The 23,194-nt window shown below is 35.6% G+C and overlaps 1 protein-coding gene across 1 annotated transcript in view; it reads right to left on the reverse strand.

The window, feature by feature from the left end:
* Window positions 1–23,194, reverse strand: part of LOC106665303 (RYamide receptor-like) — a 72,117-nt gene that overhangs the window by 37,826 nt on the left and 11,097 nt on the right. The window contains exons 3-4 of the mRNA XM_024228866.1: window positions 11,129–11,240; window positions 10,281–10,480 (exon numbers count right to left, since the gene is read on the reverse strand). Of these exons, the coding sequence (XP_024084634.1) occupies window positions 10,281–10,480; window positions 11,129–11,240 (312 nt within the window). The remainder of the gene's footprint in view (window positions 1–10,280; window positions 10,481–11,128; window positions 11,241–23,194) is intronic.

Consider the following 23,194-nt stretch of genomic DNA (forward strand, 5'->3'; position numbering starts at 1 on the left):
TACCATACCATACCGACACTCACTTCTTGCACGTTGTTGGCAATATGAGATAAAACCGAATGTTAGTATATTATGATATACATATAAAAGCGGAAAATCAGCACCTAGATTGGGACGCTCAATGAAAAGCACGCAGAGGGCGGGCAATAACCTCACTTGTTTGTCACAACCTCACCTAAACATGAAAAAAAAGTACACACATATATATTAAACAGTACACACTTAGAGGCAACAAAAAAATTATCTCTTAAACTCCATTGATTATTTTACAACTACATTTGGCCCATTTTAGAGGGATAAAGCATAAATAAAATGTACTGTCAAGTGTATAACGCCTTGAATTGAATATTTTCTTCATTTTTTCCATTAGCAACACAAAATTATTTTACTAAGTTTGATTTTCATTTATATACGTCATATTATTATGACTATTTTTTTTAATGTACAGTAAAAAAAAATATTGCTATTGTGTGGTGATTACTCAGAAAACAAACACTTTGAGTAGAAATACTTTGAATGAATATAAAAAATATTTTTTATTTTGCATTGTATAAATTCACTTTTTTTCACATCCTACATGTATTTGTTAAATTTAAACAATGTTTGCTGTGCGATCAACCAGCTTTCATACAATGTTGATTGGGATTCGGGTTGTGGTCTTCAAACATACAATGTTATTATATCATCGCCCAAGATTTCGACAAGTTTTATTGTCTTCTTCAGGGGATCTACAGAGACATAGGGACATAATCATTTAGACAGTTATAAATTGTATAAATAGTTATAAAATATCAGTTTTTTGTTACTTACAGATACAAAGTCAAATCGTAAACACATTGACACAAACACAACAACACATACAAACAAACTATATACATATATAATAAACAAATAAATAAATAAAAACCTCTTCTTAACAGCCTCTTACATATATAGGCATTTTTTAAAACCAGTAACAATTACTTAATAAATAATATTCTTTTTTGTATATAAATATCAGAGGCGTTTGTCTAGAAAATTGTGTTTATCACGTTATCAGGTGGGAGGTTCCCCACAGTATCACCTAATGATAACAATCATTTCCCACAATTTGTAAAAACAAGATCTTAATTTCTAATACATTGGTAATTCTATGTTATCACAGCCTGTTATAATATATAAATAAATAAATAAATAGATAAATAAATAAATAAATATGTACGCAAGTATTGTTACGATCTTTTGAGAGAGACCTTATCTTTTTCTAGAATCCCACTGTACATCACACTTAAATTATTCAAATCTGTTTTTAAATTACAGGCCATGTTGTCCTGATGAATAGATATCATTTCCCTCAAAAGTCTACGACCTGTATTTTGTTCAGAAGCCACAATTTTGACTCCATCGAAGTCAAAATTATGTTTCGTAGCGTGTGTATGTTTGGATAGTGCTGTTCCCGGCCTTTCTTCATCATTGCAATCATACTTATGTTGCCGCACCCGTTCGGATAAATATTGTTTTGTTTGGCCGTAATACACAGTGGGACATTGTGCACATTTAATGCGATACACTACATTAGATTTTTGTAGTAGAGGTTCTTTACATTTAAGTTTTGTGTAAAAATTCTTACCTACTTTATTGCTAAATTTGTAAACAATTTTTACATTATCTATTTTTCCTTTCAACAGTTTTTTTAACTTGCTTGATGTTCCAGCTACATATGTAACTGGTAGATAAAGTTTCCGCTCGACAGTTATATTCTCAACCCTTGTTGCTCTTGTCTTGTTTTCCATTAATCTATTTATTAATGATCTGGGATAACCATTATCTGTAGATCCCCTGAAGAAGACAATAAAACTTGTCGAAAGCTTGGGCGTTGATATAATAACATTGTATGTTTGAAGACCACAACCCGAATCCCAAATTTAAACAATGTTTGCAAATCCCAGGTCCTGAAGATGATCTCAATAAAGGTCGAAACGTTGGCACGACAAAGAAAATGTTTTTCTGACACCTACATCACACCAGACCGTATCTCACGATTTCCGAATAATCATAACTATTGCAGTATTTAGAAAAAAAAAAACTCGAGGTTTGCCAGTTTTTTGCTTCTCATTATATATACATTATGTCCTATTTGAGACGCTTTAATTGGTAATATATCTTTACAGACAATATACGTACGGTCTGGTTAAGAATAAAACAAGTAAAATAAAACGACAATTATTGGAATGTGTGATAGATAATGAAATACCTAGGTCATAGTCAGTCGTGTTGTTGGGTCAGGGTCGCAACACTAGGTTGATCTCAAACTACTAATAATAAGCATAAGGAAATAAGGAAAAACTGTATTTGAGGGAATTGAAATGTAGGGATTTTTGTGGTGTTCCCTGCGAATTGTAAACGGTGTAGGTTTGAGGGTACAAAATGAGACAAACTTGACAATTGAAATGAAAATTGTACCTCGAGAAGGGAAAACTGAACTGAATTCGAAAGGTAAAAAATTGTACTGATAGGTTTGAAAACGAAGTCAGGGAGAACGCCCTACTCCATTAAGCAAGATTGAGCTCGGCGTAACTTTCAGCCGTTAAATTAAAAAAAAAAAATAACACCCGATTTTTGATCGTTTAAAATTCGGCACCACGCATTTACTGACCGCTGCAGTTGTTGGTCAATCACACAGCACCAATTTTTTGTTAACGATTGATCAGTAATGGTAATCAGTGGCAATTTGACGATGTATCTTATAAAAGTAGTTTCGTCGAAGAAACTCTGATTTGACTCTTGCAGATTTACCTTTTACGGTTCTCTTCAGAAGATATTCCTTGGTGTAGAGTTGCATGGTAGGGGTGACGACAAGATCGTTTCAGAAGATTTTAAATTTTCTACCGCATACTTTGATTAAATATTGTTACGAGTAATCTGAGTATTATTGTTCACTTCGTGAAGCTCAGAGCTCAATATTTTCAATGCCTTCGTATTTCAGACAACTTGTCCTTCCTTGTTTTAGCAAACCAGCCGAAAACTTCTTGAGGTAAGTTTCTGTGTGACACTTATGCTTTCTGTCTCTTTCTAGCACCATTTTAAGCTGATGACATGTTCAGCTTAATTGGAATTTGATAGAATTTGATTTTGCCTGGCGCTATCTTGAATAATGTCTTACTGAAAACTAAATGCACCGCGTTTATTATTGTTTATTGGTCTGTGTTGTATGATGTAGGTGAGAAGTTCAGGAAACTTTTCAGGAAAGCTCCCAACCTCAGTGGACCTGGTATGCACTGTGAGGCATCAGTTTAAATATGCCTTTAAAGTCTCTCTAAGCCCCGTTTTCTACTATTCGCTGGCCTTGAGATAATAAAAATCAATACGTTCTGCTTCTCACACTGACATACTACTCAGAAATATTCCACCCTACATAACTTCACTACTGATAAATCCCTGAATGGAAAGCTAATTTTTAACTAATGTAAAAATTAGTGCTTGACATCAACGAGTCTTTGGGGCTTGCTCTGGAATCAAATCACTTTTTCCAGAATAAAGATGTGAATCATACAGTTTCCTACTACGACTTTGTTTCTCATTCCAATTGACATTTGAATTTTGAAGATTTTCTATGGTTGTTTAAAGCGAGATGCCGGCAAATATGATTAAATTACATTCCATGGATGAGCCCTCTATGTAACACTACAGTCAGAAAGGATGGTTTTCGCTGCAATTTCCTGTATATAATTGAATTAATAAACGATCTAAACTTTGAATAACTCCAACTTATTAAATGTTGTAGAGTTGTCTGTTACAGATATGCTTTTGTTAGAGAATTAATTCTAAAACAGTGAATAACAATTTTATGTTTTATTTTACCTTATATTCCTGAATTTTCATTTCATTTTTCTTTATATGTTGTTAACTTATTCATTTACCTCTGGGCAGAAATTTTCATTGCTATATTATGCAGTGATTATTTTATTTGAATTGCCGTAACACATATATCTTTATTATTGTTATTACTATAGTAATTTTATAGTGGCATCGTTCAGATGTGTGCTATTAATTTCATGTTACTATGGCTGGTAATTTGGCTTGAAAGATGGTTGAGTGGATCCCAAGGTCATGTGGTGCTAATACTGAGGCACTTTTATTCCCATTCCCGTTCAATCTCAAACTCTAGTGAAGGATTAAATAAAAACAGAAAAAGATTGAAAATCACTGAAAACACTTTTAACACAGTCCAATTATGACCACGTAGGCCGAATTACCATTAATCCTTAAATATACACCGACAGGCAAAAAATTCCACCCCAACTGATTTCTTTTCATTTTCTCTATAAAAGAAAATTCTGCCTTTAATGTGTCTTATTGCTTTTATCAATAAATATTTGTTTATGCTATATTTTAAATTGGGAAATATCAATTAGACGTAAACACACTTAATCCCTAATCCAACACAAGGATAAAGGATTTTGCAATTTTTAATTTTTATGGAATTTAAAATGTTTATTCAGTCTCATTTAAATTCTGAAGCAATAAACTGTTTAGTTTTCCTCTTTGTTTTCTTAATTTCAATTTTTATACTTAAAAATGTGACTTAGTGTTGAGGATGTTGCGCGTGGTGTGGCACTTTTTGATGATGGACGCTCAAACAGGTATGCGGCTGTTGCCATCGTAGTTCCCTACTAGTTCATCAGCTTCAGGAAGTTCGATGTGTCCAAATTTCTGAACGTACTGCTCGAAGTAGATTAAATCAGCTTTTCGCCACGTAAGATGACAAGAATTGTCCCGAACACACAAAGTTGCATGGCTCCCATTTACACGAGAATACAGACATTGGTCTTTAGACGATTGGTTTGCTGTACACTTTACAGATGAGCGTAGATTTGCTCTACAGCCTCTAGATGGGCGTGAAAGAGTGTGGAGAAGGCGAAATGAAAAGTACGAAGCTTGAAATTTTTCCCAGAGGCAATTAATTCAACGTTCAGTGATGGTGTGGGTGGAAATCTTAATGGAAAAATTGACACAGTTCGTGGTGCGTCTTGCAGGTGGATGAAATTTTAGAACATCATGCGTTGCCTATCCTCGATGAAATCAGCGACAATCCTATTATAATGCACGACAATGCCCGTCGCCGAAGTACAAACGTACCGTCAACAGCATAACATCAGGGTCTTAGCATGGCAAGCCCGTTCTCCGGACTTGAACCCAATCAAACATTTATGGGATAAGCTCAAAAGACAAATAAGAGCACATCCATCACTTCCTGATACACTCCACAATCTTCAAAGAATAATGGGCTACCCTCCAGCAACAAGATATTTCCAAATTGGTAGAAAGTATGCCGAGATGTAATTAAGCCAAGAGGAATATGCGATATTGAAATGCTAATTAAAAGTCTAAAACAAAATTAAAATAAATTTTATCTGTCAGTCTTTTTTAATTTTTTTTATATTTTCCTTAGCTGTACATTTTTTTATTAACTTTTTAGACAAAGACTCAATTATTAAACGTTAAAAAATGTGAAACTTTGATTAATATATAAAAATAAATACAAATCGAGTTATATTACTAGTGGGCGGAATTTTTTCCCCCGTCAGTGTAATATTTTGTTCTTCTTTAAATTTAATTATTTTTGAGAAAAGTATATAATTTTTCAGCTAGTTGGTTGTTTAATTAGTACTCGGCATGACCAACACTTCCGCAATGTGTGCAAGTCATGCGGGTTTAGTATACCGGCTCTATCTCAACTCATGCGTGGTCGTACGTGTTCTTTTAATTAATAACAATTCAACTCTTTTCCTTTTTTATATTTTTATGTTGTCCGATCACTTCTTATTGCAATTTTTTATATGTGTTGCTGAAAATAATTACCTGCGTATTATTGCCACCGACGCTCAGTAATAACAAAAATCGTCAAGGGACTGCTTCAACTCAGAAAACTGATTAAGTTAATTTCATTTCATCTACTGCATTCCGCCTTTTCTCATGTTATAAAATGTAATCCAATCCTCCTATGATTGAATACCAGTTTTTGAACTGGTTTTTCTATCATGAAACGAGGAATAGATAACAAAATTTTAATTTTTTTTGCTGTAAAAAAGTTATTTTTTAAATTTAATATACAAATCTGTGAATTGTCCAACGTAGCCGTCATTATTTCTTCCTTCTCAATAATAATTATTGGAGCAATTAATATTTTATTTTTCTTCAGTGCTTCGACAATTGTCGTTCCTTGTTGAAAATGTGTGACGACCGAGTGACAGATATGGATCTTTTAAAAATGAATTTGAAGATAAACAGTCAGTGAAACGGGTCATAAATTTTCTTATGTTAGATAAAAGGTTTTTAAAAAAACTAGAGAGAAATACAGGCAACGATTATGAAGAAAACGTTGAAAACTGGAGAACAAAATTTTTGTGAAAGAAAATCTCGCTTCAATAACGAATGTCTTTTACTGACAAGAGGGCTACTAAACGATTGTAAAGTGTCCGATTTCATTTTTCTTTATTATTCAGGCTTTAAAAAGTGTTATTTGACTTTTTTTAACTACTTCAGAATTTAAACTATATTAAAAAAATAAATATGTCAATAGACTGTACAATTAAAAATATAATATGCAATAAATCTTATCTGTCGTAAAAAAGACTTGATTACTTTTCTAGTTGAAGTTTTTTGTGCTTCCTTTTACATACCATATCTGTTCGAATTAAAAACAAAATTTACAAGGATGATGGCCGTTCGTCAAGTGGTCCTACCAGAACCTCGTATAATATTTCTAAACAATTTGGGCTTATTTGATTCATTGTGAAATTCAAAAATAAATCCTATTCTAATCGTAAATTGCAAAAGTAAAATAAAAAATACGAATAGACATTCATTCCCATGTCCAAAACGTTAAGATTTGTTGAAGCGGAATCAGGTCGGTCCTGAAGTCTATCGAGGGTTAAATTCGGTCAATGAAGCACACCGTGTAACCTGTTATTTACTCTGAACCACTTCCCGATCATGCTCCTAATGGAATTACAATCAAACAGTTAACGGACAACTTGCTTGGAAATTTTTTTCTTTACATCGAACAGATATGGAATTAAAAAAAAAAAATAAATAAATAAACACAAGAAACTTAGCCTAAACGCTATCGAGCAATCAAGTCTCGATCAATTTTTTTGGTTTGCTAAGATAGTTAAGATTTATTCATTGAACATCATTTTTTTTACAATGATTTAAATTCTACAATATATTGACATATTTATGATTTTAATGTAGTTTAAATGAATTAGTTGAAAGCACTGGGTAACACAAAAAAGGAAATTTAGTTCATGTTTTACTACTATCAATTTAATAAACGTATAGAAGAAAAACATGATTGATCAAATTTATAACTTCAACAGAAAGTTACTTCGTCCTCCAAGCAATACACATAAGGAGGATCCAATCAAGATCTTTTCGTACTTTAAAAAAATAAATAAATTTTAATTATTTCGAACACGAAATAATTGATATAGAAATATAAATCTGAGCTATTTATCTAGTCTATTTAACTAGCAATTTTGCGATTCGACTTTTTTTTTTTAACAAGGGTTCGCAATAGCAGAGATCATATAAACCCTCACGGTGCCGGTGTTTTTGAAAAAAAAAAAAAAAAAAAACATTTGTAAGTATTAGTAATTCAGATGTGAGATGCGGTCGGGTGTGATGTAGGTTTCAGAAAAACATTTTTTTTATCGTGCCAACGTTTCGATCTTTTATTGAGATCATCTTCAGGGCTCAAAGTGTTTGTCTTCTGTGTAATTGTGCCCAAGAGTGGGGCACTTTCAACACGACACGCAAGGATGGCACAATTACAGAGAAGACAAATACTTTGAGCCCTGAAGATGATCTCAATAAAAGATCGAAACGTTGGCACGATAAAGAAAATGTTTTTCTGAAACCCACATCACACCCGACCGCATCTCACGATATCTGAATTACTATCGATTAACGGTCACTAATCTCTACACATTTGTAAGTATGTCGGGGGACCTTTACCTTACAGAGATGAGCGCCGTGTCAACGCCTAAAAGGTCGATTCATATCTACTAGCACAAGAGCGTTTCCAGCACGTAGCGCGGCAGACACCTCACAGACACTAGTATTCTTATTATGCGGTAATCACAACAACGGACACCTACAAACGAAGAAACTATTCTTCAGAAAACCAATGGATAGGATTGTTGTCCGTGTATTACAAATTACGTTCATTTCATCCCATAATATTCTTATAATATTATTTATATTCTTATTTATTATTATATATTTTTGTAAAATAAAATTAAAAAAAAAAATCTTGAATATGTACAGATCGGCGATTCGGATTTTAGCCCGAATTCGGATTAGCGCAAGTTCGGTTTACCAAGACTGGACATTATAATTAAAATTATAATGAAATTTATTATAGGTAGGCATCTAAGCTATTGGAATTGCACAAATCTTGTCTGTCGTCTATTCATACTAACCGTATTGAACCGCACAGACAAGAAAAGACGACCACAGACACGTGCCAGCACAAGCAAAACATTCTCGGAGACAATGCTGCCCGGTGCTGGTACGTGTCTGCACTTACACGCTCCGCAAACGTTCGCTAAGTATGAACGTTCCTATATGTTTTGTATGTAATGATGTTTTTTGTGTCTGCCACGCTACGTGCTGGACACGCTCTGTGCTGGTAGGTAAGAATCGACCTTAAACCATTGCGGCCACCGACGCCCCGGTTCGTCTATTATCCCTAGTAAATATTAACTCCACACTGAGAGAGTGTGTTGAATCGCGATCGAACTCCGTTCGAGTTATTTATGAGATTCAAATTGATTCCATCTTCAAAAACGGGCTTCTCTGCATAATTTTTATGACATCGACTGCCCAAACATACCTTTTTCCTATCAACACCAGAATTTCTTAACGTTGTATGAATTCCCTTGATCCCAAGAAAAGAGAATAATTTGTAAAGTTATCGCGACACGTCTTTTTATAGCAAGAGCGTCATGACAAAAAGTTTCCTTACAACCTAAGCAAAATAGCTAACACCATGAGCATTAATTATAAAAACAATGGTACATTCATCTTAGAAGGCGCTGAATGCAAAAACTTTAACATTTATCTTGATACTTGAGAATAATAGGTCGGTAAAATTTAAAACAAATAAACTTTATGCAACTTGCCAACGAATATTGTAGTAATTGCTTTTTCTTTCAATCTATCAGTCTCAATAAAAAATAAATGAATAATAGAACAATTTAGGCATTAACGTTGATTAATTATACGGTAAATGCTTCCAGCTTATCAATCAATCCGACTAATTACTTATTTAGATTGGTAATAGTCATTAATATAAATGCAAAAGGATTTCTGGAAAGAAATTTAATTTCACTAAGAAGGAGCGGTTATCCAGCGATTCGAACCCGACATACTTACAAATGTTTTTTTTTTAAACGCCGGCACCCCGAGGGTTGATATACTCTCTGCTGTTGCGAACACTCTTTAAAAAAAAGAAAAAAAGAAGAGGTTACGCACTTGGAGAAACATTTTTTTATTGATATCACTAATTTGAACAGTGTTAGAGACATGGTGTTACCCAAGAAAATGTTTGTATTCTGCCTTTGTTCTCCACGTATTGCAAAGTTATGATATCTTTAATTCACTATTTTCGTGGTCCGCTTGACCAATTAATAAAAGACAATTAATTAAGGTTTTTAGTTGAGATAAAATTCAAAAGGTGCGGTTGAGATGCGAAGTTGATGTCCGAGTGGATCGAGGTCACGATAGCTCACGTGGTAGAGCAGCGGCGTATCAAGCCGAAGATCGTGGGTTCGAATCCCGCTCGTGCCATTGATTTTTTTAATCCCAACTAGGTACTTTGATTAATTGTAATATATTAATTGGTCAAGCGGACCACGAAATTAGTGAATTATTATAATTATGCTATTTTGTTTGTGTGGAAAATTTCAGCTCAAAAAAGGGTAACCTTTAAACGCTTGACCCGTTAAAATTTTTACTCAAGGTTTTAAAATTCCACTATTTCAATAGAAAAGCGAGAGAAATAAATGAGAAAGGTAGCCCTTTGACAGAATAGAATTCCACATCGTTCGTTTTAATACTTTTGAATTGACTTCCCTCAGAGAAAAAGTCTTCTATATTTATTGAAAGATGATTTCATAAAAAGGAATAAAATAATTCATGCGTGTATTTCTATTCAGTTCTAAACCAAATCTATATTTTTTTACTCTGCTTAAAGCAAAATATGAAATCAAAAATTGTAAATAATAAATTCGTACCTGGAAGGGTATTGCGAAAAGCCCGATAACGATGTCCGCAAGGGCGAGGTTTGCTATGAAGCAATTCGTCACATTTTGCATACGCCTGCTGGTAGCCACAATCCACATGACGAGAAAGTTTCCGACCACAGCTACAACAGATATAGACCCGTAGAACACTGACAGCAAGACTATAACTCCGGCCGGAACTTGGTAAAGACCTGCAAAACGCAATTTCTATGTCAACTGCAACATTTTGTATATGGAGAAAATGATGTTAGTCGGCAACAGCAGCAATAACCGTAATAAGTCCGCATGTCCTTTTGAACACAATCGGAAAAGGTGACGCAAACGGGAGCGCATGCGGTCAGTAATAAATAACTGATAAATCCGCCAAATCGGAATTGCCATTGACATTTGTAGAATATTAACCGCGCAAATAGCCCTCAAGCTCTGTTCCCTCTTCGAATTCCCGAAATATACTGAATTTTACACTCGATTCGTGGAGTTACATCATTTTAAATTGAGGTACAAAAATTGAAATAACACGTGGTTTTTGGAAGAATGATACTTTCTCTGAATGAATATTTAAATTTCCTTTTCTAAAATGTAAGGTAAATATTTATATTTAGATTGGATAAATAATTATTCAGTCTCAAAATTATCGGGAAAAATATCTGTAAACACGTTTAAACGGATTGATGAATGGCTGTGGCCAAACCTTGTCGGCTTTTGAATCGAAGGGTGATTAATCGAAATACCCTGTGATCTCGAAACGTAGATCGTTGATCATTTATCGTCGGCGATGATTTATACGGCCGCTAGTTCGCTATAAATACTAATAGATTGTTTAAAGATTCCGTTCTCACTTTCTTCGTAGCCTGGCCCATAGAAGAAAATCGTCCGGTTGCCAAAAAGCCATGTGCAGTTCCCGTTGTGTAAAGGCACGAATTCACCATCTATGTAACTGCAATTCATTATCTGAAAGAAAAAACAAACGAAAATATAAAATGTTTTATATATGTTTGAACTGAGCAAGAAACAATACTATACTTTAAAATAGGAGAAAGACGCCAATAGAGATAAAGAGTGAACAAGAACGAAATAAATATTGAGAGTGAAAGAGAGCAAGGAAAAACATGTGAACAAATATATAATTAAATAGAAATATATAATTACAAATTTCGGGGATAGATATACATATTGATCGATAGGGACAAAGGAAAGCTACGTTAGCGGTTTTGGGCTCGAAATTCGCACAGTCCACTACTCTACAAAACTCGGTTGTAGTAGGTTAAAAATACGGCCAAGCAGAATCAAGAAGTGATTCATTGAGAAACAAAACTATTTCCCTAGACCTTGGAAAACTCAAAAATGCGAAACGAAAGGAAAGAAAAGGTTTGGAGAAAGATTTCGCCACAAAATATAACTAAAACCGTACGATTTCCGGAAAAGGAGATATCCAATTTAGAAAAGCGTTGTGACAATTGCGTGAGTACACATATATCTTCTAATTCTTTACCTTCCCTAATAAAAATAATACTAATATACTCCTCTCAATAAAATAAAATTTCTAATAACTTTAATTTCAAATTCTTGGACTCGTGTAATAAATCTAGGTTAAGTCCATAAATGTTGCTTTCGTTTTAACAAGACTTATATTTTTCTCGTTTTCTTCTTTTTATATTTTGCGTAACAGTACTGGACGAGATTCTCTGGTTATACACCTGTAAGCATTGAGTAGATGCAAAAGAAATGAAAGGCAGAAGAAGGGTGAGAAGGAAAGAAAGTGATAGCTAGATAGTTGGATAGATAGAGCAAGAGAGATAGATAGATAGATATATAGATAGATAGATAGAGAGAGAGAGAGAGAAAGAGAGAGAGAGAGAGAGAGAAAGAAGGAAAGAAAAAAAAATTGATTAAGTCCTGGCGACAGGTTCCCTTAAGGACAACAACAACAAACAATTCAAATATTGCAAAGAGTGGGGGAGAGAGAGAGGCAGAGAGAGAGAGAGAGAGAGAGAGAGAGAGAGAGAGAGAGCGAGAGAGAGAAAGAGAGAGAGAGGGGGAGAGGAATAGGGAGAAAGAGAGAGAGAGAGAAAGAGAGAGAGGGAGAGGGATAGGGAGAGAGAGAGAGAGAGAAAGAGAGAGAGAGAGGGAGAGTGGTACATGAGAGAAAGTGAGAGTGATAGATAGATAGATAGATAGATAAAGAAAGAGAGAGTGAGAGAGCGAGAGAGAGAGGATAGATGAGAGAAAGAGAGAGAGAGAGAGAGAGAAGAGAGCGAGAGAGAAAGAGAAAGTGAGAAGAGAGCATGAGAGAGAGCGATAATGAAGGATTTTTAATTTAACTTCAAAATTGTTGTAAACGATAGATCAATTTTACTGTCTCTTGAGATTCAGCAGTGACAATTTTTTTTGTCAGTAAACTAATAAGAGTCACGATGCAAGCAAAAAAATACTTATAGCCAGAGAATGTCGCCATTCAGGACATCAACATATTTTTTGACAGTCGTAATTTCTGAATGAGATTTTCTTGAGAGCAGAAAAATGGGCAATAAATAAAACTGGCTGATAGAAAATTCTTACGTTTACTTTTAATATTATAATAAAATTGTGGACGAATCTCTATTCATTATAGCCGACAATACTTTCCTTTTTTGCACGATCATAATTTCACCGACAATACCCACTGCATAACAATTTAAAATTAACCATGGGTCAACATAAACCCGTTATTTTCCCAAAGTGAAAATTAGATTAGTCGTTTAATAAGTTTCAAGTTATCGAACCGTGAGAAACCATTATACAAATCCAAACCTAATCCGAATAATTAGAAACTTCACAAGGTTTACGAATCGATGTAAGAAGCGTACAAATATTTAATCCATAGGGGATAATTAATATTCCAGTTTATATTAAATGCTCATTTAATCTTTGGATCTTTGTGCTTGGTTGGACAATCAAACCCCATCTATTGAATTAAACTGTTTTGTTTTGTTTTATACAATGATGTATTATACAATTTATGATAACCGGTACGTTTTATATGACAAGGAACTAGAAACAAATCCAGTACTATTTTCAGAATTAAAGGTAGAACCTTGTTTCTTCTTTTACGGATCAACAAAAACCTAAAATTATGTTTCGGGTTAGAACTAAGTATGTGCAGAAAGCGTACTTTTAAAATAAAAAATTTATTTGAATCCGGTACAAATAAAAATAAATATTACTAATATTGGCGTTAGGTTTTTCTCTCCCGGTCACAACACTAGTGACCATTGTTCTTGGTCCAATCTTGTTAAAAAAATCACAACATATTTCTTTTCAGATGGACAGCAAGGAAAAAATCAAGGCAGCCCAAATATACCTTCTGACAAAATTGGCCAAGGATGTGCAACCCAATTAAATCTTCCTTCTTTTACTCTTCCCAACCTTTTTAACAACAATATTTCTTTTTATATACAAAACGTATTTTCGGAAGGTAAAAATTTGAAATAAAATCGGGCACTAGGGTGCGAAAACCTAGTGGTGACTCATCTAGTAGTGACTATGATTCGCTGCCCAACAGGTCGCGAGCACTACCGCTTTAAACTACGGGAAAGATTATTGGGGTTAGTACGAGTTAGTACCTAAGGGTGTAATGAAACGATTTTGTTGAATTTTATGACATCTTTCACAAAAGCAATATTAAGGTCATTAAAGATTGTGTGGTTGCATACATAGAAGGGAATATTGAAGAACTTTGAATTGAGAAATCTGGAAGGGATTATAGTTGGAATGTCAGTCGAACGAAACAGTTGATGCCGTATGCCCAAACGGGCTTAACTGTCATTTGTTCTGAAGTATCAGTTTTGTATTTTATAGACGACAAGAAAGTGTTTTCTAACTTCTAGCCAGTGCCTGGTTCGTTGTTGCGAACTTAGTTAACTAGTTAACTATAAGGAAGGGATATATGATGTAGGTATAGAGGTGTTATTATTTCTCATCGAAGGGTAAAAGTTATGCGTTAGTTTTCTCAACANTCTATCTATCTATCTAACCCTCCCTCGATAGCATTTGAGGATTTTCAGGTATAAAAGAAGTAGAAAGCAAGAGAGTAAGAGTGAAATAGAAAGAGAAAGATACAAAAATATTAAAATATAAAACTTAACTAGGTAAAAATACAAATATTGTGTAAATAAATATATAAAAGAGACAAAAAAGACAAAAGGGTAAGAAATAAAATACAAACCTTTGTAAAGAACGAGTGAGAATGTTTAACAATTGAATTGCAGTACTAGAAAGCATCTATAATGCCACGCAATGCGTGCAAATTTAATGAGTGGTCGGCAATAGGAGTCGAGGAGAGAAACGAGCTGGAATTCACTAAGTTTGGAAGTACCCAGGTAACCTATAGGCCATACGGAACTCGGCGAGAATAGGACATATTGCTAAATAATGAAATACGTCCTCCTTTCCATTTAGGCTACAGAGAGAGCAGCAATTTCTCGGTTCATCCATCGGGTGTAGTTAAGGTATTCTCAATTTGAATAGCCATCTTAACTGCCTAAGAGACCGACTAACTACTGGGCGATTCATTATTTTTAGAAAACAACTCGGTTGAATGTTTAGTGTTTATTTTCTATTATTCATTATGATAATTTTTGTACCATTTTTTATGCTATTTGTAGGAAAGCTATACAAATATGGCAAAAAATGGTTTAAAATAACAATAATGAACCTAATTCCAATCATATCTCTGACAACGATATAAGACGCCTTTCTTAAATTAAAATATTTTGTTTGTTTTGGCCATCTGTGTGACCCTGTTACTGTTTTCCCCATGTTGTCATATCCGCACCGTGTGTTTTTCCTTCTAGTTTCGCTCGTTTGCCATCAGTCATACGTATCTTGCCTCGGGGATCGATTGGGTGCAAAATTTACAATAGACGAAAATTTTTTCCCTGCTCTACTGACTTCTCGACTATGAACGTAGATCTAGGTCAAACGATCAGATTGTTTGTTTATCATTTATTTGATCCAAAAATAATTATTTAAAGAATTTACAATTAATTAAGGTATTNGTGAATTTATTTAAAGAATGTTTTTGTATTGCTGAATAGCGGGTTGCTGAACCTTGTACGCAGTTCAACAGGACAAATTGACCAACTGAGGATGGTCCAATGTCAAAAAGTGTAAGGAGCAAAGCATTCACTGAATTATCTGTGTACAATCGAAATATTTTAGTACTTGTTAAAAAGTTTAAGGAAAAGTACAACAGAGAGGGGTATACACTTTTGATGACAGTTCATTAATAAATTAATCGATAATTCTCAAGAAAACAAAAAATTGCCCCTTTCACCATTCTATTTGCTTTTATCAGCTGTCACGTATGGCGGAGCAAGCACGCAGCAATGAAATTGGGTTCCGAGTATCGAGTTTCCCACGTACGTTGCTCAACGACAACTGTCATAATAAATGCAGGTTCTTCTGACAAAACAAGTACGTGAGCACGCGCTTATTCCCAATGGAATCGCCAAGCGGAGCGTTAAAAATAAAAAATGAATAAATATTCCGTTAAAGGCTTATATGTTCAGCATACCAAAATAATCTGTTTGGTAGGTGTGCATGTTGGATGAAACAACCCCAAAAGCAGATTATTTATGTCTAACACGAACTGATGTACAGCTAACCCCTTGCATTTTTCAATCAATTGTCAATGCAATTGATGTCTGCTGCGAGATGACCTGTAGTTTGGTCATTTAAACGATTAAGCTGGTCTGCCAGTCTCAGTATAGAATCGACTAAGTAAAATAGTACAGAAATAATTTTAAATGGCGAAAGGCCAAGTAACGTCTGTCGGACAATAACAACAAGGACAGGGGTACATCAGGTTTTGGTACGTCCATACCAGCTTCTCATGTACCGTTGCAGAGGTCGTTTAGTTTTCAATGAACAACCAATGATTCCGTTACGATTTGCTACCAGACACCGTTTTATCTTCATTAATAAGTAAATATTTAGAGATCGCGAGATGCGGTCTGGTGGGAAGTAGGTTTAGAAAAACAATTTCTTTATCGTGCCAACGTGTCGATCTTTATTGAGATCATCTTCAGGGCCTGGGATTTCCAAACATCGTTTAAATTGTACAAATTCATGTAGGATGTGAATAAATGAATTCATACAATGATAGAAATTTTAGACCCAATCAAGTATTTATCCTCATTCAAAGTGTTTGTTTTCTGTGTTGATGTGTCATTATTGTGTGTCGCACTAGCAACACGACAAAGGAAGGAAACTAAAAGTAGAAAAGAAAATTAGGCCGTAAATGATTCAAAGCGATAAGTAAAGGTTACAAGAGGCTACTAAAGCTCTCTAGTTCACCCCAAGCCCTTTGGCAGTTTGGAAAAGAACGGAGCTGGCTGACTCTCCGGCGTTCATAAGGGCTTCACTAGGTTTGGAAGGTCCGAATCTAGATGAAACTGAAAAAAGAAAGAAAACGCCTCAGAAGTTACGGCTGAATAATCCTGCCAAAAACCAGGTTCAGCTCTCCGGCTCTAAACGGAAGCAGTTCGCCTGTCCAGTTAATTACCATTTTCAAATTGAGACGGAAACCTTCCGACTCTGATGAAAGAGTAGAGGCCTCAGAACATATTTATGTGAGTAAAAAGTGAAAAGTATTAACAGGATACAAAAAAGGGTAAATTTCACAATAGTAGTAGAAGAAAAGCAGACTAAGAATATCGAAAAAGAAACAAGCATACAATTTAGAAACCTCTGAGGTTTCTTGGCGATGACGACCAGGTGATGAACGTTTGGTCGTTGCCACTTCTCGACGGTTCAGATACCCAAAAAAGCCTGAAATTAGGAAAATACAAACCATTTAAAACGGCAAAATGAGCAAAACTGCGAGTAAAGGCGGACCAAATATCAGGGATACATAGGAGAAAACTCTCTGTGGTATAATCCAAGAGGGACTAAAAATCACAGAAGAACGGTGTAAAACCGATGATTTAGGAATCAACACTAATAAAACAACAATAGTCGCTTTTACACGGAAAAGAAAACTGGATGAAATGAGGCAAATAACGCTCAATAACATTGTGATATAGATAAAAAAATAAGTCAAATATCTGGGCATTACACTAGATAAAACACTGACATTTAAGACACACATCGGCTCTACCATGACAAAGGCAACGCGAGCTTTGATGGTGTGCAGAAGAATAGCAAGAAGGAACTGGGGATGAAGACCGGAAACCCTGCTTTGGATGTACACCATGATAGTAAGACCCATACTTACATACGGCGCCTGGGCCGATAAAGCAGAACAAGTAACTAAAAATAAGAACTCAAAAATACAGAGACTTGCATGTGCATAACGGGAGCAATGAGAATATGTCCCACAGTTACCATGGAAAAAGTATTGGGATGAATCCCCCTACACATATGGTACCATATGGTAACGAGGATAGCACAGAAAACCATCATTAGTATTATCGAAGAGATACCTCCAACGGGAATAAAACTAAAATGGAGAGATAGCAACAAAATAATGAAAGATCATCCGATACTCATAAGAAAACTTTCATTGTGCTCAAACTGGCATATTTTATCGGTCGTTCAACCTTCTGTGGCAAAGGAACCCACACTATTAATGAGTATCTCAGACAGAAGGACAAAAAGAAAATGAAGGAACAACGGAATTCACTCATTGGACACAGGCAATCCAAGAATTTCTTAACAAATTTCGGAAGAAAAGAAATTACAGAATGTGTCAAAGCAAGCAGGAATAATCTGCGAATCCTAATAGGATTCTTAGCAGGACACTGCAAATTAAATGTTCATTAAAGAAGATTGGAATAATCCAAGACGGCACAGATTCTGCAAAGAGGCAGAGGAGACACAAACACATCTACTAACGAACTGCGGAGCTACATTTGCCCGCAGGAGGAAGTGTTTTGGGATGTATAATATGACCATTTCAACCACTGATACCGGGCCTACTAATCAAGTTCCTTGATGAAATAAGACTTACCGATGTGCTTTAGACAGAGAACTTGGGATACAATAGTTCTTAAACGGCGCAGTATATTACACCCCGAATATTTTTAAGAAGAAGATGAATAAGAGAAATAACTTTATTGAGGGTCTGGTGTCCCCTAAGAATAATATACATGAAATAAATAAAGGATGTTCCTTCTATGAAATTAAAAGTAAAAAGAGAATCTTTGCACAATGTATACCGGTAAGGCAGGCCAGAAGAGAAAATAACAAGAATATTAAACAAAAATATCAAATGTTAACGTGAGGTCCCTCTGCTTGGAGGGAGAGGAAGTCATTATACAGGAGGGATTTAAAGGAGGAAAAGGAGGCAGCGTGACGAATAGGGGGGAAGGGAGATCCAGATTTTATGGGCTCGGATCAGAAAGGATCTTTCGAAGTTATGGGTTTTATGTTGCGGAAGGATAAGGTCGATTGGTGATGAGCGGGTGTTACGAGTGCGATGTGATGAGTTGAATTGGAAGGATTGGGTGATATAAGGAGGACGACGAGAGTGGATGGACTGGAAAGGAAAGCAACCAAGGAAATACTGTGCACTGAGAGAGGGGAATAGCCAGAAAAGTTGGGAATACAACCCCGACATCCGGGATCCTCGTGGGGTGCCGTACACAAATCTTACGCTACAATTCATAATACGCTTCAATCGCGCTTTCCCCCCATCCGAGAGACAACCGTATGCCGCACAGTTATCATCGAAGAAGGGATGTATAAGGGAAGAGACAAGGAGTTTGCGGGTGGAGAAAGGTGAAAGAAGCCAGGACCGACGAAACAGGCTCGAGGCAATGGAATGGCGGGAAATTTGGGAAATGTGAGAATGCCAGGAAAGGTTTTGGTCAAAGACTACTTCTAGGTTTTTAACCGAGGAGCACAAAGGAATGGGATGGTTATTTAGCATGAGAGGTGGGATGCTGGGAGAGAATTGGGGAGTTGCCTGGTCCCGATAATTATGACGGTGGATTTGGACGGATTGAGGACTAGGGAATTTTTATTCTAATCTAATCTAATCTTCTTTGTTCTAATCTCTAATATTACATCTACATGTACAAAGGCAGACCAGGGTGATCGAAAAAGACCTGATAAGGTTGTATCTTAGCTTTTAGCACATCAGCTAACACCAACTTCAACCTATACCTAGAATAATTTTCCGTTCAGAATATTTATTTTATTCCACCTCGACTAAGTAAGATTGAATTGAAACAAGATGAAGTCATTAGTTGATGTCTGTATAAAGAAAAACCTGTTGATCTCTTTAAGGGGTTTAGACGTACTTTATCTTTTATTGCTGTCTCTAGGCATCTGGAAACTAACAAACATCGAGGCTAGACGACAACTAATGATGTTTAGTCTTAAGCCTGTCGGCGACAACATTTTGTTTGGTAGTGCTGTTTAATTTGTTTACTATTGCACCATGGGATCAACAAATTTTATACATTACATCGATACTGTAATATCGAGTTGAAACCATAAGCAAGTCAGACCTACCTAAAGGGTTATGATGTATATTTTACAGATTGATATGAAAATGATGTTTTGTAATTGATCGTGTTTGCAAGGAAAAAAAAGGATCGATTATTAGAGAGTAGAATATTTGACTATATGACGAAATGTACCCGGTCGATTCAAAATTGAATACACCCCAAGATTAATATTTTATTTTCCCTTTGTTTCCTTCTTACATGCCACATTGGACAAATTGGAATATTTGAATTCTCAGTAGATCGTATCGGAGAGAAAAATTTCTCGGTAGTCCCGGATATTGCGTCCTTTGATTATAAGGTCGATTTTTCTTCAGACCCGTTCATAATTTATGGGCCCAACATCAAACGAAATAGAGGGCGTATCCGATATGCCCTCATTTATCTCCCCGCCTCCTATAAATAATTATCACGCTTCTTAAAAACAAAGTGGGAAATTTCACATTTTCCCTTCCGCCAATTTACGAAATAAACGATTTCGATAAAGAAGGTTCCACTTGAAGAATAACTTCTCTTTAAAAACAAACACAACTTTTTCCAGAGGAGCTGAACACCAAAGTCGTTAATTTTTTTCTATGTTTAGAAAATCCAATTCTTCGTGAAATTATTATTGAACTTCCCGAGTCAAAGAATGAGAAAGCAACCCCCCCCCAATAATGTTGAACAAATACAATCAATCATTTTATAATTTTTTCCTCAATATTGACTCATTTGTTAGGATAAATTATGTAGGAAAANGGCGGCGATTCTAACCGAAGGACGTGGGTTCGAATCCCGCTCATGACACTGACGTTTTTATCTCAACTTAAAACCTTAATTAATTGAATGTTATTAATTCGTCAAGCGGACCACGAAAAATAGTGAATTTAATGAATTCAAATGTAGTACACTTCACTAAAGTTCTCCGTGGCCATTTCATTTGTCGCCGAGAATCCAATCAGATTACACGACATATGAAAAATGGCAAAAAAGAGGGAAAATTCAAAAGGTGGGGTTGAGATGGGAAGTTAGTGCCCGAGGGGATCGAAGTCACGATAGCTCAAGTGGTAGAGTAGCGGCGTATCAAGCCGAAGGTCGTGGGTTCGAATCCCGCCGGTAACACTGACTTTTTATCTCAACTTACAACCTTAATTAATCAAATTAAAATAAATTATGTTTACCCAGGCTAATGAGTCATTTCTGAAAGATCAAAGAGACGTGTAGATATTTTTTCTAGAATTTAATCTGTCTGTTTACAGTGTTCCGGCTACATATTAACTAGTATAACACACTGTCCCAGCATGGGCGTTGTTAATCGGGCAAACAAGTAAATTGCGTTATCGACCGGGCTTAAAAGCAGGGGAGGAAATTCAAGAAATCCATCCAGTCCCGATAATCTGTATCACGAATTTCGAAATTTCCCATGAGAACAAACATCCCCTGATAAACGAATATATTCAAATTTTACTACCAGTTCATGTTTGCTTCTAAATCATGGCAAATTAGCAAGCCGAGATGGCTTTAGTGAGCTGCTGTTACCATACGCGGTTTGCCTGGGTTCATTTGGGTTTTGAAAATTGTGACAGACCTTTCTCTCATTGTTCACGTAGTTAACGTACTCTACAAGGCAGACTTAATAATCAGAACAAATATAACAACAGCAAATACGGGTTAAAAGCATGTTACTTGAAAAATGACTTATGAGCCTCACTTTATCAAAAAAGCCCCGAGGCTCCAAAAACATCTCAACATGATGAGACATCTAGTCCGCCCTGACGTAATCACATCATGATAATTGTTTCCTCACATATTGAAATGATGTACACTGTTTACATGCGGTTACGTTCATGTTTGTTATGTGCGTGTATTTATACATTATATAATGTAGACTTTGTAAATAATTAAATGGTTATAAGTCTGCGATTAATAAGAGGGCCGATGGTGGAATCGAATACCACATCGGTTATAAAAGAGGTTGGAAGGGCTGAAATGATTTCACTGTTGGTAGCCCCGATTTAAAAAAATTAATTTAAAAAATCACTGTTTTCAATTCGTCGGAATTATTCAAATATTTGACGGTCGCAAGAGCAAATTTTATTGTAGTTAAATAGCCCGTTTTATTATTCGTTGTTACACAATAGTTTTCAAACAATTGTTTTTTCCTTTATTGATTTTGATATAAAAAATTATTTTTCAGGTAAACTTTTCCTTTTAATTTTTCAGGTAATCCTGGGACGTGAAACGAGAAAAGGGGGAAAAGTACTGTAATGTAAAATTGTGATCATGCCCTGAGCCTAATTCTATCATTAGTTCTCCTTTTCACTTTACATTTTACAAAACCTTGCGGAATTTCATTGTCTGAAAAATTAGGTGGCAACGTAATTCGTCTTTCAGATGGGTCCATTTCTGATTAATGACCGGCAATAAATTCAATTTAACGCCACATCGGGCCGCGACTGGATCGCTCGATTTACTTTGACCCTGTTAAAATATAATTCGATTTCTTTCGGCAGGTGTTTTATCGCGCAGAATTCAATTTTGCTCAAAAGAAGAGAAATATGTAGATTTTTAATACGGTTTTGCAAAAATTAAGTGTTTGATTCCATTTAAAGACAATTAAACTTAAAGACAATTTTAGCATGTAATACAATAAATGGTCAATGCATTACTTTTCACTCTTGTAGGTTCCTTTATTTTCAGTTGGCAAATCTGAGGGTATTTTCTTCGGACGTGACGCAGCCTTTGTGACAGCCCAGGAAAAGATTAGCAGAACATGGCCTGCTTTGTTCGCTCTTTTTAAAGGTGGCCATTCACGATCGCTCCAAGCAGTCCAAACGGAGCGACGCCGTTCCAAAAACCACGTCAATGACAAAACTGAACTGGCGTGCCCGGCTGTGCCGAATATTCGACCGGTCCAAACTCCATCGCGCCACTCCAAATATCTACGGCGCGACGACGGCATGGCGCGTTCGTTAATGGGAAAATCTGGCGTGGAGGGTGGTGATTTTGGCGCGCTGGCCTGGTCGTGAATCGGAAAACCCTCGTTTTTTTGGCGCAGTCTCCGTCTTTCTGTCACTGAGCAAACATCGCCGGCGTATATTCTCAAAAAGTCAAAAACGTTTATTCTTTGTTGGTAATGACATCCAATCGAGATTTTATTGTTGAGGTGATTGGATTGTATGAAAATTTACCATGTTTAGGAAAGTAGTGGACAATGATTATATTACCACGATAGAAATAAAAGAAATTCGATCCTCAACCAGTTGGTCGACGTTTTCAAAGCAAAGGTTACAAATGCAATGAGAGATGCGGTATTGGTAACCCCTAACAATGATCAGAAATCGTAGTCGAGAACTTAAGTTCTTTGTAGTTCATCCCTGTAGCGAGAAATCGTAATGTGATTGCCAACCTTTCATGTAGTGATGATTTCTCTCA

This window comes from Cimex lectularius, unplaced genomic scaffold (genome assembly GCF_000648675.2).
Source record: "Cimex lectularius strain Harlan isolate CLEC.00 unplaced genomic scaffold, Clec_2.1 scaffold297, whole genome shotgun sequence".
Taxonomy (NCBI): Eukaryota; Metazoa; Arthropoda; class Insecta; order Hemiptera; family Cimicidae; genus Cimex; species Cimex lectularius.